The 14514-nt window shown below is 35.5% G+C and overlaps 3 protein-coding genes across 5 annotated transcripts in view; 1 reads left to right on the forward strand and 2 right to left on the reverse strand.

Moving 5' to 3' along the window:
• Positions 1 to 6469, reverse strand: part of LOC115453025 (transcriptional regulator ATRX homolog) — a 27047-nt gene extending 20578 nt beyond the window's left edge. Inside the window, exons 1-3 of one of the 3 annotated variants that reach the window (XM_037437379.1) lie at positions 6256 to 6469; positions 2670 to 2752; positions 155 to 351 (exon numbers count right to left, since the gene is read on the reverse strand). In XM_037437379.1, coding sequence (XP_037293276.1) covers positions 155 to 351; positions 2670 to 2752 — 280 coding nt within the window. In that variant the 5' untranslated portion in view covers positions 6256 to 6469. Of the gene's footprint in view, positions 1 to 154; positions 352 to 2669; positions 2753 to 3238; positions 6225 to 6255 lie in introns of those variants that run through there. The other 2 variants (XM_030181660.2, XM_037437378.1) reach the window with 2 other exon arrangements.
• A 1569-nt stretch (positions 6470 to 8038) lies between these two features.
• On the reverse strand, positions 8039 to 9299 carry LOC115453016 (prohibitin-2). Its single transcript, XM_030181649.2, has one exon. It carries the CDS (start codon positions 9186 to 9188, stop codon positions 8289 to 8291), a length of 900 nt encoding a protein of 299 aa, XP_030037509.1. The 5' UTR covers positions 9189 to 9299; the 3' UTR covers positions 8039 to 8288.
• A 132-nt stretch (positions 9300 to 9431) lies between these two features.
• LOC115453006 (E3 ubiquitin-protein transferase RMND5B) lies at positions 9432 to 14494 on the forward strand. The gene is made up of 7 exons (XM_030181639.2): positions 9432 to 9758; positions 10850 to 10942; positions 11156 to 11316; positions 11449 to 11670; positions 12206 to 12553; positions 12714 to 12865; positions 13727 to 14494. Exons 1-7 carry the CDS (start codon positions 9623 to 9625, stop codon positions 13791 to 13793), a joined length of 1179 nt encoding a protein of 392 aa, XP_030037499.1. The 5' UTR covers positions 9432 to 9622; the 3' UTR covers positions 13794 to 14494.
• The last annotated feature ends 20 nt before the right edge of the window (positions 14495 to 14514 follow it).

Below are 14514 nucleotides of genomic sequence, written 5' to 3' on the forward strand. Positions count from 1 at the left end.
GGCTCAATGTTAAAATGGGGCTATTCTTACAAACTCTTTTTCATGTCATGTCCTATCCATCTCTAGGTAATAGCAATTGGCAACCAGAATACCATTCCACGCTAATTTCACGAAGATATAACACGGCCACACATTCTGCGCAATATCAATATACCTTCCTCAGCGCCTATACTGTCGTTCTCGTCAGCGGAGGGCACCTCGGAGCTATTCTCCGCTTTCAGAATGTGTTCACCCATCGTGGTTGTGGTGGAATTCTTCCTGGTCGTATTACTCCTACTCAATCCGTCACCATTGTCCGACGCCGTGCTGTGCCGTCGACGCGGCTTGTCCAAACTGTCTAAATTCGCCAACCTGTACAAGTAATTAGATATGGCTTAATATGGCGGTACAAATTGAAAATCTTATAAGTGTAGTATATTGTAAATGTAGCTACACTTACGTATAAAAATAGATCCCACTACGCGATGGTGTGCTCAAGTTGTTTGCCCGTTAATAAGTGCACAAAGATTTTAAAATTGCAACTATAGTTTGTTCACTAGTTACATCTTCCGTAAGATAGGACCGTATTAATAACTCAACCTCATCTTTGAGACAGATCTCAAGTTGACATTTATTATATTGAACTATTTAATAAACAAAGCCTAAGTTGACATTTAAGAGCTTGTTCTCAGCTGAGTCAGCGTTGTTTAATAAACTCAACTAGCAAAATCCGTTTTATACTGTCACTTAAGATCTTGTATGAGATAAAGTTGATAAATAGGCAATAACTTAAGATACTGATTTTAATTAGACAGGGTCGCCGGTATTTCTCTTTAGAGTGAAATTGAGTAGTATCTCTTAAAACAACCCTAAGAATTCTCATGGATAAGTACTACCACAATGTACTAACAATTATTTTTTTTAACTTGCTGCGATAGAGAATTGTGCAAGGATAATTGTGTTCTGATTTGAAGGAAATTATAAGACTAGTCATAAGTATTTTGTCGACATTGGCAAAATCACCGATAGATAATCGATATAAGTATAATATAAAAGAAGAAATAATCGGTCTTTTGTCACTCAGGGTAATGAACTTAGTGTGGTCCAGTGCAATGCTTTCTAAGTCGAAGTTCTGAATGGTGTTGCTCTAGTCTCTATTCACATGGACCCCATGACCCATACCGTCAGGCAAGCGGCTTGCGCGTCATTTACTTGTACAAAACAATATATATATATAGGGAGCGACAGTCAGCAAAGTAAATAACAGATATGTTATACCTAATAAGATATTTAATAACATAATATAGGCCAGTAGGAGTTAGTTCCACACTGGCATAGTAATTTTTGATATACAACTGAATAACGAGAAGAGCCGGTAGCTCTCCCGATGGTCAGCGATACTACCCCATAAACAGCAGCCACAATACTCAAACTCACACAAAATAAAACTCTCAAAAATTTAATACGACGAAATTTTAAAGGCCGAAATATCCATGCATATTAATTATTTTTACGTTTTTCTTTCAACTGCGAGAACTAATCACTAACTAGACGTGAATTTAAATTCTTTACTTGTCAATACTTGTTTAGTTACCCAGATTAAAGGTGAAACAAAATGTATGAAAAATGGACCTTAACCTTAAATAGAAACTATCGTAAGATACCGACCCAATTTGATATGGCTCTAAGTAAAGCCATGTAAATTTGTTGGCTACAATTTTCTTCCAACTGGGGAACAGTATTTGCACATTATTGTTTGACGACAGAGGTAGAAATTAGCGGTTGGTTAGAGGTCTTACGTTGAATTTAAAATAGAAGAAAGGAGAAGCAAAATGAAAGGGGTATTTTGGGCCTCCTAGATTTTTTTAGGGAATTATGGATGGAAATTGGTATTTATTTGGGTAACCTATAAATACTAACGACTGGAACTTGTTTGATTGCAAAAATTGTTATGTCGATAAAACTTGTTAAAATGTAAACGCATCTCCAATGAATATTTTATTAGGATCCTGTATAAAACATTGTTTTGTATTTAGGTATTTAACTACACAATACGTAAATATCTAGAAAATTGGACAAAACTGTGATTTGTGAATATAATAAAGCAGTTTACATTTTATACAAGTTTTATTGTAATACATTGTAATGACTCACACATTGATCTAGATTTTCTACAAGCGGGTTACATTTTAATGTAATCTTTGTGTTAAATAAGTACATTTAATTAGATGTTTCAGTCACTTATTTAGATTTTGGTTCTATTTTGGTAAATTCATAATTTTTTATATCTAAGATTTATTTTACTTGTTAACAGAGAAAAAGAGTAAAGTAAACAGAAAAAATGTAAATTTAAGGAGTAATTATTTGTGGTAATGACATTGGGTTCAACAGGGCATAATTTGCACTACAAATATTTTTAAAATTTAAATGTTATCACTGAAAAATGTTTATTGTTACCACAAAATTTTGCTATAAACTCTCGGATAATTGTAATGGTTAAATTATGTTTATGATTTTACACATTTAAATTTATATTTGGTCCACAGACCATATGATCGAAATATCTGTGACTTTTTTAGTTATCTTTTTTATGTTAACATATGCCTATACTAATTTACTATTAGAATTTTACGTTTTCATTAACTATACCCATGCAATGTGTCCCACAAACCCTCATATGAAATATTTACCGATCAATATCTTTGTCATTTATATCCTGTGTGTCCGAGTTATGACTGATGCTGCTTCCGGGTTTCGCCTTAGAACGGACCATCTGCAATTAATGGGGTTTGTGTTTACTTTCACTTTCTCAGCATGTTTGCCCTTTCTTTTTTTTTATATAAATCATTATTTACGCATAATTTAAACTGAAGCTGTATGTTTTGTGTTCACAAAATGTAATTTAAAAAATATTTATTTTCTAAATTGTTTTTGTAGTAAAACAAACACAAATCATTCAATGATGTATTTCATGAATACCAATCATAAAATTATACATTACAACATATTACTTATATCTATACTTGTATCCTTAAGGACATAACAGATCAATTGAACAAATTATAGCTTTTGTATACCAACAGATGAAAGGCTAATTGACATAACAAGATATTTTTGACCATTGTTGGAATTAACACATTTGTCTTGAGTATTTTGGACTAATTTAATTTTTTTCAAAAAGTTAGCCCTTTCACCTATCGGTATGGTTACTTTAAAATACAAAATGCACTTTTTTATTACTTTATCTACTTTTCCTAACCTTGTCACTACTGATGGCTGATTGTCCTTTGTCTTCAGCTCTTTTTGCACAATTCTCCGCATCATTGTTATCCGCAATTTCTCTTGTAGAAACCTTTTTGGAGTTAGAATTCTGGTCACTATCATGTTTAGTGCTCTCCGATGATGATATCAGAGACTTTTTTCGCTTCCGTTTATGTGTTTTTGCATCTAAATCAGATTTTTTTTTATTTTCTTCATCATCAGAGCTAGAAGAATATGTGAGAAGCATTTTCTTGGCTTTCATACTCTGCATTACACGCTTTTTGTGTAGTTGCAGCCTATTTTTGATTTTTTGTTTGAATTTATCAATTTCTGACTTATCACTGTCCTCAGACGAGATCAATAATGCTTGTTTTATTTTAGTAGGACTGTGTTCCTTGTCTTGTTCTTTTTGACTTCCATCAGATTGATTGATTCCATTTTCCGGATTTTTTGGTAATTCACTTACTATATTGGTTTTTTTATTTTGGTCTGAATCAGAATCATTTAAAAGGGCACTTTTTATATTTTCATTTTCTTTAGATATCTTGTCTTCATTGGTTGTATTGTTGTCGAGTGCTAGAGACGACGCCTTATCCTTTCTGTTTTGTGTCTTATCAGGTTTACTTGGATTATTTACTGAATCCTCTGAATCAGAATCATTCAATAGAGCCTTTTTTACATTCTTGATGTTATCTTCTTTTGTACTGTCACTATCATTACGTAATGCAACAACAGAGCCATGCTGAGTAATTACTTTTATTTTATGTAAATTTAATAAGTCATCGGTTAATTTTGGTAGCTGGCATAAACTAATTTTTAATTCTTTTGGTTTAAAATTTCTAACTTCATTTCGTTTTCTATCCCAGTAATCGTCCTCCATACTTTTTCTATTTAAGACATTATCTTTATTATCAATAGATGGTTTTTGAACTATTAATTTTGATTTGTTATTTTTTTCTTTTAACAGAAAGTTTGAATCATGTTTGTTTGATAGTTTTTCACTAACAGGTATATCAGACAGTAAATTCACACTGGGTTTGAGTAATTTTGATATATTGACACATTTAATGTAGGGTTTTGTGGGTCCTTCATTTGATTTAGATTCACAAATATCTTTTGTGGTTGTGTCATCCAAGTCTATCATATTTGGCTTTTTTGCATCCTCTGAATTTAATTCAGGTGTTATATCTTGTCCGTCACATTTTGATTCGGAAGTGTCTTTGTTACGCTTTTCATTATCTGAATCTAGTGTCTTTGTAGGAGAGGTATCACAATCTGATTCAGACTCAAACACAAATGGTAATTTTCTTTTCTTATGTGGTGGTGATTTATCCACTATATCTATACTTTTGTCACTTGGAATCAAATCTGCTATATTATTTTCAGTTGCTTCTTGAGATTTATCATCCTGTACATTTTCAGTGTGACTGTCACCATTCTCTACAATGTCTGTACGTTTTTGATTGGATTCAGGTCTTTTTTTCTTCTTGTGTCGCAGTATGGATTGGTTTATAATTTCATCATGTATATCTTTTATATGACATTTTTGCTGGTCACTTTTGATGGCACTGTCCTTTTCAATATCCGCTGAATTAGCTTGATCATTTAAACTATCTTTTTCTGTTAAAATACTATCATCTTCCAGCAATTTATTGGGAACCCCTTCAACTTCCACAGCATCAGATATATGTAACTGATTTGTTTCATTTTTATTACCATTTTGCTCATCATAATTATCACAATTAACATTATCACTGACATTTGACTTATGTATAGTTTCTTCATCTTCTGTCTTGTCCTTATCATATTCATTGTTATGTTCGATACGTTTTTTAGATGTAATTTCATGTGGTTTTCTTTCATTTTCAGACTTTTTCTTTTCCATCTTTCGCCGCTGTCTATATAATTTGCAATCATAATAAACGGGATATTTATCTTGCATAGCTATAGACATTTTTCTGGCATGTACTTTTGGTGAGAAATAATGCTTTATTGGTATTTTAGTAGCTATTTTTAATGTTTGCGAACGGTATTGAAAACTATATTTCTTTTCATCACTGCTAACACTTTTCCCGCCATTAACCGGTGCTTGCGAATAGTCTACACGTTTTTGTATCTTTTTTACTTCTTTTTCGACATTCTCGAGAGATTTTTTTGACAATTCACAGATTAGAAGTACTTTGCTTACCGCTTTTTGAACAGCGTGAGCATTTTTCAACTTATCTTTGTTTATCTTCCGTTCTTTTAAGTTTTCCGTGCGGGTTCTAAGATTTGCTCCCAGTTTAGATAAATATTCCATTGCCTCGCTTAACACATCGCAGATGGGCGCTTCAGCCGCCATTTCACAGTATACTCGTAATTTTAATAAGGTCGATCGTACATTTAACACACAAATAATGTAATCCCAGGGTCTAAGATAAAAACTTAATCACATAACAAAATTGAACTTTATTATATATTTCGTAATTAACAACAAAAAAACTTAACACCGCAACGATAATCAAATTGCAAATAAATATAAAAAACCATAGACTAAAACGTTCCAATTTCAAGAAACTTTCTTTCATAATATAAACTCACTTGTTAAAAGAATAGCTTTTATTTATTTAAAATTCAAATAATGAGTTAGCTTAATAATGACATATAATTTAACAAACGTACATAGTTCGTTCACGTTCTACACATTTAATTTTCCAGTAAAACTAAGAAAATCAATGGGATGTTGTGAGTTCAACGTAAAAAGGAACGTAGCATATTCTCGTGAGCATGACCTATTCAACTTGGTCGGGTTATCGCTCTATATACATAAGTTTATAGAACGAAATAGCGGCAAATAAGTATATATATGAACTATAACATATACAGCGTTGTATGCATAAAATATTATTCGTCAAGTAAAACAAACTAACTAATTATGAAACACAGGTTCGTTAATAATTTGATGATTTATCATCAACATAACGGAGGAACCTAGGTTTCAGAAAAAATGTAGAGGTGCCAATTTTTTGTACTCACCTTTCATGTAAATGGCTGAACCTTGTGTTTTACGGGATTTTATTAGGTAAACAGTCCTAAATATAGTTGTAACACATTATTATACGTTGTAATATAGATTACACGTAAAAACCATACACATATTCCACTTTTAGACCGAAAAATCGGCAATATAAGCAAGGTAGGTAAACTATCCAAAACAGTCGTGAAAAAGAACCATAGACATAATAGAAGCAACATACCACGAAAGTCAAGTATGGCTGTTTAACGATCGGTGATTTTTTTTTTTTATTTTAGAATATCATCACTGGTTTCTTAATTTAAATGTAATTTAACACAAGCTTTATTTTATAAATATTTTACATTTATGTTTTTGATTTAAATACATAATTCGGTCTTTTAAATTTTTATCTGTTTTTATTATTTGACATTTTGTAAAAATAGATTAAAAAATATGACATTCCTTCATGTCAAGTCTTAAATGAGTATTGTGGTTGTGTAATAACAAAGATTATGATGAATTATTCTCGATTAGCAATAAGGAACAATACGTTCCGTCTTTTGGTAAGATATTATAGTGAAACTTCAGGAAGTAGCCAAGGGACATCTGCACCTGCACAGCCACCACCACCAGCATCGAGTGCTCCAGGAATTCCCGATGTTCCTGGGCTTAGTAGTGCCGTGGTACATCCAGCTTCCCAACCAGTCGGCCCTGGCGTGGATCCCAGTAAATCAGGAGCTTATAAAGTTCCTGAGTACTTCTGTTATGATAATACTAGCTTCTTCGAGGCTGAAATTGAGATGGCAAAGTACAGATTACCCCAACCTTCTGCACTGAAGAAGTAAATTATTGAATAATAAATACGGAATTGTTTAGTTGCCTATTAAATTATTATTGCGTAAAAACTTCTTTTATTTTCCCCGGAATAAAGATTTATTGATAATTTATTGTAGGTACATTCTTGTTTGCTTGCACAAATCTTTAGTTTGTATATTTCTGCCATCAAGCAGTAATCTACAAACACTTTAGCGTCCAGGATTTAAGTCCATTTTAGGTAAACCCATGTAATTACTGATCATTATGAAACTCACCATCTAAAGTGTCTGGAGTGCTGTGTAATGTTTCAGTGTTTATAGTCAGCTACGGTAGCTATAATTTTGCAGTCACTGAAAAATACATTAGAATGGGATCATTTATATTTGTACTGCTTTGTATTCTAATAAGAACACATTTTCTAGAATTTATTCTATATAAATAGAAATTATTGATACCTAAAATTTATTGACCAGCTATAGATACTGGAACAATAATAGGCTGAATTCAATTATCAATACATACTTAAGCTGTCAAGGCTTTTTTAGTATCTTACACACTACACAAGTTAACAATGTCTCAATTTAAATAAAATAATGTCTTCCGAGATATAGCTGGATTATTTAATAAAATTTGTCTTATCAAATATCTATTTGTCATATATAATATACTTAATTTTTCTGTGACTTCCTAAATATATTTTATATATAAATTATACTTCCATAGATACATCTCCTAATTTAGATTTCTTTTTTAAACTTAAGCTTCATATCCTTCTCTATACCTAATACATATAAGGGAATTAATTAAATACCTACACCAAACAACATTACTAGCCAGCATATACCAGATTATGTAATAACTCTGTTCCACTTAACCTAGTTATTATCAATCCTCAATAACTTAAAAAAGTATTATGGAATTTTGTCCTTTATACAATGATCAAAATGAATATGTGAAAAATGTAAAAGTTTGCAATAAAAGTCATAATATTTTTAAGGTTTTTATTTTGCCATCATCTGACCATACATACACACTAAGTTACCTACATAACTAAATAACGTAAAATGCAACATATATAAGTGGAACATCATAATTTTGTTTGTTTTGTGAAATGCTTCCTATATTAATGCAACATTCAAACTGCGACTGAAGTAGCACCACTGATTATAACAGCGGCTTCATCTGTAAGAGTGGTCGCTGGCTTCAGCCCTTCAGCGCACACACTCTCATCCTCATGTTACTTCTTCTTGGTGAGTTTCTCCGACAAGTCGTCAAAGGTGGGGTCCTGCAGGTTGATCATCAAACTGTTGCCAGGGAGGAATACTCTATTTTGAGATTGTGCAATCATTCTTGAAATGCTTTGAGCTGCACGGATTTTCCTTAATTTCAAGTATCCAGGGTTCATTCCCATAGCTTTACCCAACATCTCTGCAGCTTCAGCTTCTCCCTCGGCTTGCACAATCTTCTGTTGGCGCTCCTGCTTAGCCCTTTCAACCACGAAAGCGGCACGCTGAGCCTCCTGCTGTGCTACTTGTTTAGCTTCAACAGCAGCAGTGTACTCTTTGCCAAAACTTAGCTCGGTGAGAGATACATCATCAAGAATTATGTTGAAATCAGCTGCGCGTTCCACCAGTTCTCGCCTAATGAGCAGGGATACTTGCTGACGTTGCGTGATAAGCTGGGAAGCATTGAATTTAGCAACTACTGATTTAAGAACTTCGTTGCAAATAGAGGGTAACACTTTTTCATCATAGTCAGTACCAAGTTGTCTGTACATGGTAGGCAGCGTGCTGGAGTTAGGGCGTGAGAGAACTCTCAATGATATATTCACCATTTGCAAGTCTTTGGAGCCGGTAGGAGAGGAAATTTTGCGGGGTCTTGATCTAATGTCGTAGATGATGGGATACTGGAACCACGGAACGCGAAAGTGCATACCTTCACTCATGACATGTTGCTGCACTCCGCCTATCCTGTTAAACATGATGGCACGATGACCACCTTCAACGGTATACAATGATTGAGAGATGCCATAGGCCGCCGCACCGACGACAGCCACTACTTTTAGACCTATACCCAATCCAGGTGGGCCGCCTTTGGCAAACTTTCCTGCCATATCATTTATTTTACTTTGTGCCATATTTGAAAATAATTATTACTTCTATTTTAGATTTCAAAGCACAAAACCCCAAAATAAAATCTAACCTATTCGTACTACTCCCAAAAAGAAGAAATTGTGCAATTACCAAAGACAAAAAAGAAGGCAAACAGATAAAAAGTCATAGACAACAATTGATAACTTCTTGCAGTCTTTCCGTTTTAGTCGATTATCATCAATGAAATGCCATGAGGCATAGATGCCGTAAACAAAAACAAAAACTCCACCATGACGTTTCATTTTTCTTATCTGTAGTTTCGTAAATATCGAAGGAAAAATGTCTGTTTTCATAATTTTCTTCTAAAAATATTTATCCATACTATAGAGAGTCGTCTTTGTTCTTTTGCGATACTTTCTAGATAGAACGAATATTTGAATAAAAGTTAAACTCAGTAATAAAATAGGCTTGCATAACCATGGATTCGTGTGTTGGAGTAGAACAAGATTTAGATAAAGCAATAACAAAATTTACGAATTTGAATGACCATACGAATAAAATCCTACAGGAAATCATCGACCAGGTCGAAGGATTAAGAAAAGAAATCGCCAAACGTAAGATTTATTGTATATTTCATTGGTTTTCAATGACCTCCTTTTTCGTGAAAGACATTGTACATTCATATTTCCACCCGCATTCCCGCGACTTACAAGTCATGTTCTTCGCATTTAAAACAGAATATGTAAAAGCTTTGTTTTTTGTCTATTGATTATTGATTGTTGTAATGTTCAACAATATAAGTACCTTTCACTTCTCTACAATATGTGTAAAAATAATGCATTATCAGTCATGAATGTGACTTGTTTTTATCTTGTATTTCTGCATATTTAATGTTACTTTAAATGGTAAACAAGAATGCCGTAGCAGGGTTGTGCAGGTCACATTTTTATTATTCTTTGTTTCGAGCTTTAGGATTATGATGTGATTAGATACATAGATGGATACTTTTATCTAACAGATATTATTCATACCCTATTGGATAACATAATGAAAAAAATTGTCCGCAAACTAAAAAATAAGCTACTGAAATAGGTGTGTTCAGAAGTGAACCGCAGATTCCTAATGAATATTTTATACTTTAAACCATTTCATATATAAATATCACCTGCTGATTAAATACTATTTGTATAGCTTAATATTTGATATTGATATTAAATTTAAAAACAAATTAAAAAATATTTTGTGCTTATAAAAGTTGTTTTATTGCATTATTTTTATTGTTTAAAAAAGTGATCACAATCTGAGGCTCTAATGGTTCTCAACTGAAATAACCAGTTGTAAACTAATACTTTGGCTATTTTTGCGTGTTTCCCCTTATTTTTTATGATTTATGAAAAGAAGTGTGAAGTTTTATATTGTTTCACAACTAGATTATCTTTATAACCAAGTTGAATGATTGCCATATATTTTACATGTAAAATGTAACACAATTGACATTAAAAAAATTAAATTCATTGTTAACTGTTGCAACAACCCTAGTAAATATCACACAGAAAACTGACCATAAAAGAATATATTATTTGTTTACTGAATGAGGATATGTTTAAAAATAACTAAAACGTAAATATCTTCCTGTCTCAGATGAGTCTCATAAATGATATAAGTCAAAACAATAATGGTGAATTTGTTTTCCTTAATGTTATAGAGCCTCCCAACACACCTCTGTCCCAGACACAGACAATGCTTGTCAGCGAACTAGCTGCCAGCGTGAAGCAGAGTGCGTTCCAGCTCTCTACAGGTAAATTGTACTTTCTAATATCAATGTCATTTATATTATCACCAAAACTGGCAATGGATAAGCAAAGGAATTGATAGTGATTGGTACTGCATCGCCATTAGCATACTCATGACTAGAGAAAGTATGAGTAACTATTGTTTAGTTTTAAACAACACTAGTGACTGGTACAATATTTAATTAAATATACACTAGTTGTCTTTCTTAATGTTACAGATCATAGAGAGTTGCACGCAACAGTGTCCAGGGTGGGCAAGTCAATTGACAGACATTTCATAGCTGACTACACTTCAGTGGCACCCAAGGCAGAGTCCTTCTGCTCTGACAAAAACAGACCCATAATGGAACAAGCTATTGCACAGCATCTGTACAGACAGGTATGAATTATCTTTGTTTAAAAATGCATAAAAATTATTAGGTACATTGTGCATAGTTATAATAAATGTGGAGTCAAAAATATTATGTAAGTTTTTTATTGCTATTGATAACTGTATAATTATAATATCCAGGGACTGGAAGAAATAGGAGACACATTCGTCTCAGAGGCGAACATTACTGGCGTGGAGCGCACGTGTTCGTTCGCGACGGTACAGCGCTGCGCGTCTGCGCTGGCCGAGGGCGACCCCGCGCCCGCGCTTCACTGGGCTGAGCGACGCATGCACGAACTGCAGCACTCGCCGCTTCCGTTCGCGCTGCACCGCATGTATGCTCTCAAGCTGGCGCGTTGGCAGGTAATGACGTTAGGCTATCCTTATGATGTTGCAATTGTTGGTTGTAAGATATTTGTATTTTCCTGGATAGAGACTACTGTACACAAGGTGTAAATCCCGCTGCAGTGATCCACGTAAGTGTATCGCACTTCGTAGTCAGCCTATGTATACTTGTTTTTTTTTGGGTATCAGACCCTGCAGTGAGCACCGGGGGAAACTCGTGAATGGGATACGGGAATCCTCCGGCTTAGCGATTGCAGGGTCCTGGAGGAAAATTGGGAGGGGATAACTGGAAAAGAAGTGTGGGGGAAGGATAAGGAAACCTCTTGGGATGGAAGGAGGGGAGAAGGATAGGAACTGTTTGCGAGCTCTTATATGCCTCGATGTGAATTGGTAACCATGAGGTATACACACTTGTCTATGTGCCTAGGCCTGCAACAAATGTCCCCGTGTATGGGCGTGCATTCGATGTGGAGACCGAGCGCACAAGAGGTGGAATGCGACTGCGGCGACCACCAGGTGCGGCGTATGAGTGAGTAGTGTGCGTGGTGTGCAGGGCGTGGGCGCGGCGATCGAGTACGCGCGGCGCTGGTTCCCGATGCACGCGGCGCGGCACGAGCGCGCGCTGCAGGCGGCGGTGTGCGCGCTGGCGTGGTGCACGCCGGGCGCGCCGGCCGCGCCGCCCGCCTACCGCCACCTGCTGGAGCCGCGCGCGCTGGGCGCGGAGGCGGCCGAGCTGTTCGTGAAGGAGGCGTGCGCGCTGCTGCGCCTGGCGCCGCTGTCGCCGCTGGCGGGCGCCGTGCTGGCGGGCGGCCGCGTGCTGCCCGCGCTGCACGACATCCGCGCCAAGATGACGCACCCGCACGTCATCGCCGCCTGGTCCGACGACGAACTGCCCTTCGAGGTATACACGCAGTACCACTCACTACTCCACTACTCCTCGCTTTACATATACAGACAAGTTGTTTATATTATATAAAAAAGAGAAAATTATCGATCATAAATTGCTTAATTGCCCAGCCCTTTTGTAACAATATTTATATGTGTTATGCTCCATCCCCCAGGTGGATCTTGGCGAGGAAGGCGGCGGCTATCACAGCGTGTTCGCGTGTCCCATCCTGCGACAACAGGCGTCGGACCAGAACCCGCCGATGCGCTTGCTGTGCGGACACGTGATCTCTCGCGACGCGCTTAACAAACTCGCCATGGGCGCCAAGTCAGTACAACAAACATATTGTATTACTAACTTTTGTCTGTGAGGTTTTAAAAAACACACGTCACGCCCTTATCGCCGAAAGGGAAAGCAGAGTTGCAATTGTAGCACTCTTGCCGCGTGTTTTCTGTCCTATGCAATAAGTAAGGTGCAAGGCTATCGCTGTATCTGGCACAAGTTTCAGACTTTAATACTTTTGAGACTTCAGAGCAAAGTTGTACCACGCACGCAATACAACTACGCTACCGAAGCAATTACGTTCTCAAAGTATATAAACCGTAAGTGTGTATACAAAAATTTATCTATCAACGCAAACAAATGCCCAAACCACTGGACGGATCGGGCTGAAATTTGGCATGCAAGTAGATGTTATGACGTAGGCATCCGCTAAGAAAGGATTTTGATAAATTCTACTCCCAAGGGGGATAAAATAGGGGATGAAAGTTTGTATGAAACTTTGTCAATTTTAAACCGATCGGGCTGAGACTTTGCATGCATAAAGCTAATATGACGTAGGCATCCCCTAAAAAAGGATTTTGATAAATTCCACCCTTAAGGGGATAAAATTAGTTTGAACCTATCAGTACCGGGAAAATATGTAGCAAGACTTTTATCATACAGTGGACTTTTATCCCGGAAAACTCCTTCACGCGGGCGAAGCCGCGAGTACAATCTAGTAGTTTATATGGACGTTCGTGTCTATAGAATATACGTCAATGATTCTACCCAAATAATTTTGTAATGATTTCTATGTTTACGCTAATATAAACTATTTTTCGGATGATTGATTTTTATCAGAAAAATAGTTTTATTTTAATATTAAACAATTTTGTCCCGTCGAATTAATAGTATTTCTTTTTTCAGGTTGAAATGCCCCTACTGTCCCATGGAACAGTCGCCGGCTGAAGCAAGACAAATATATTTCTCGTGAAGTGTTTAACTTCACTACAACATAACATTACCGGCGGCGCAAAAGCCTGGCCAAAGTATTCGTCTTCGAGTTACATAATGTCTATTCACCATGTTAACTTTTGTACACAGCATTTGGATGGATAGGTAATCAGTTACGTGACTTCATAAATAATGAAAATATGTTAAACTATACAATAAATAATTATGATACGGATCTTTGATAATGTTTTGACTATATTGTTAGACTATCGCGCACAACAGTATACTGACGCGTGATATTTTTGGTTGTGTGCGTTTTAGATACACGAGAATCGATGCGAAAAATAGCCGCCATCTTTAATGTATAAAATCGTAAATTTCGCGCGTTTTATTGTTGCATTGTGCTCTTTATCTTAGTGACGTGGTCGAGTCGAGGATGTGCTTAAATTAGAATTTGTAAGCAAATTTTAATGTAGAAGTGACGAAGTGTAATTGTTTTAGAATAGTAGAGATATTTTTGTTATAATTTAACGTGCGGTAGGCGAATGAACCAAAATTATTTTTTGTTGATCGTTGATAATGCACTGGTTATTTTTGAAGAGATTAATGTCAATAGCAGTTATAACGATTTTGAAGCGAAGGTTTATGTGTTGAGACAATGTTAGAATTTAATTTGACTTACTAATAAGTATAGTTATTTTACATGAAACTTAATAAATCTTGCAGCTACTGAAACATCAATGTTATTTATTTGTTACATT

This window comes from Manduca sexta, chromosome 11 (assembly GCF_014839805.1).
Source record: "Manduca sexta isolate Smith_Timp_Sample1 chromosome 11, JHU_Msex_v1.0, whole genome shotgun sequence".
Lineage (NCBI taxonomy): Eukaryota > Metazoa > Arthropoda > Insecta > Lepidoptera > Sphingidae > Manduca > Manduca sexta.

What these genes read in the sequence shown, in the direction of transcription:
- LOC115453006 (XM_030181639.2), top strand. Translation starts at nt 9,623, where the DNA reads ATGGATTCGTGTGTTGGAGTAGAACAAGATTTAGATAAAGCAATAACA. An exon ending in CACAGCATCTGTACAGACAG is followed by an intron (nt 11,317 to 11,448) that starts GTATGAATTATC and finishes TATAATATCCAG; the next exon opens with GGACTGGAAGAAATAGGAGA. An exon ending in TCAAGCTGGCGCGTTGGCAG is followed by an intron (nt 11,671 to 12,205) that starts GTAATGACGTTA and finishes CGTGGTGTGCAG; the next exon opens with GGCGTGGGCGCGGCGATCGA.
- LOC115453016 (XM_030181649.2), bottom strand. Translation starts at nt 9,188, where the DNA reads ATGGCACAAAGTAAAATAAATGATATGGCAGGAAAGTTTGCCAAAGGC.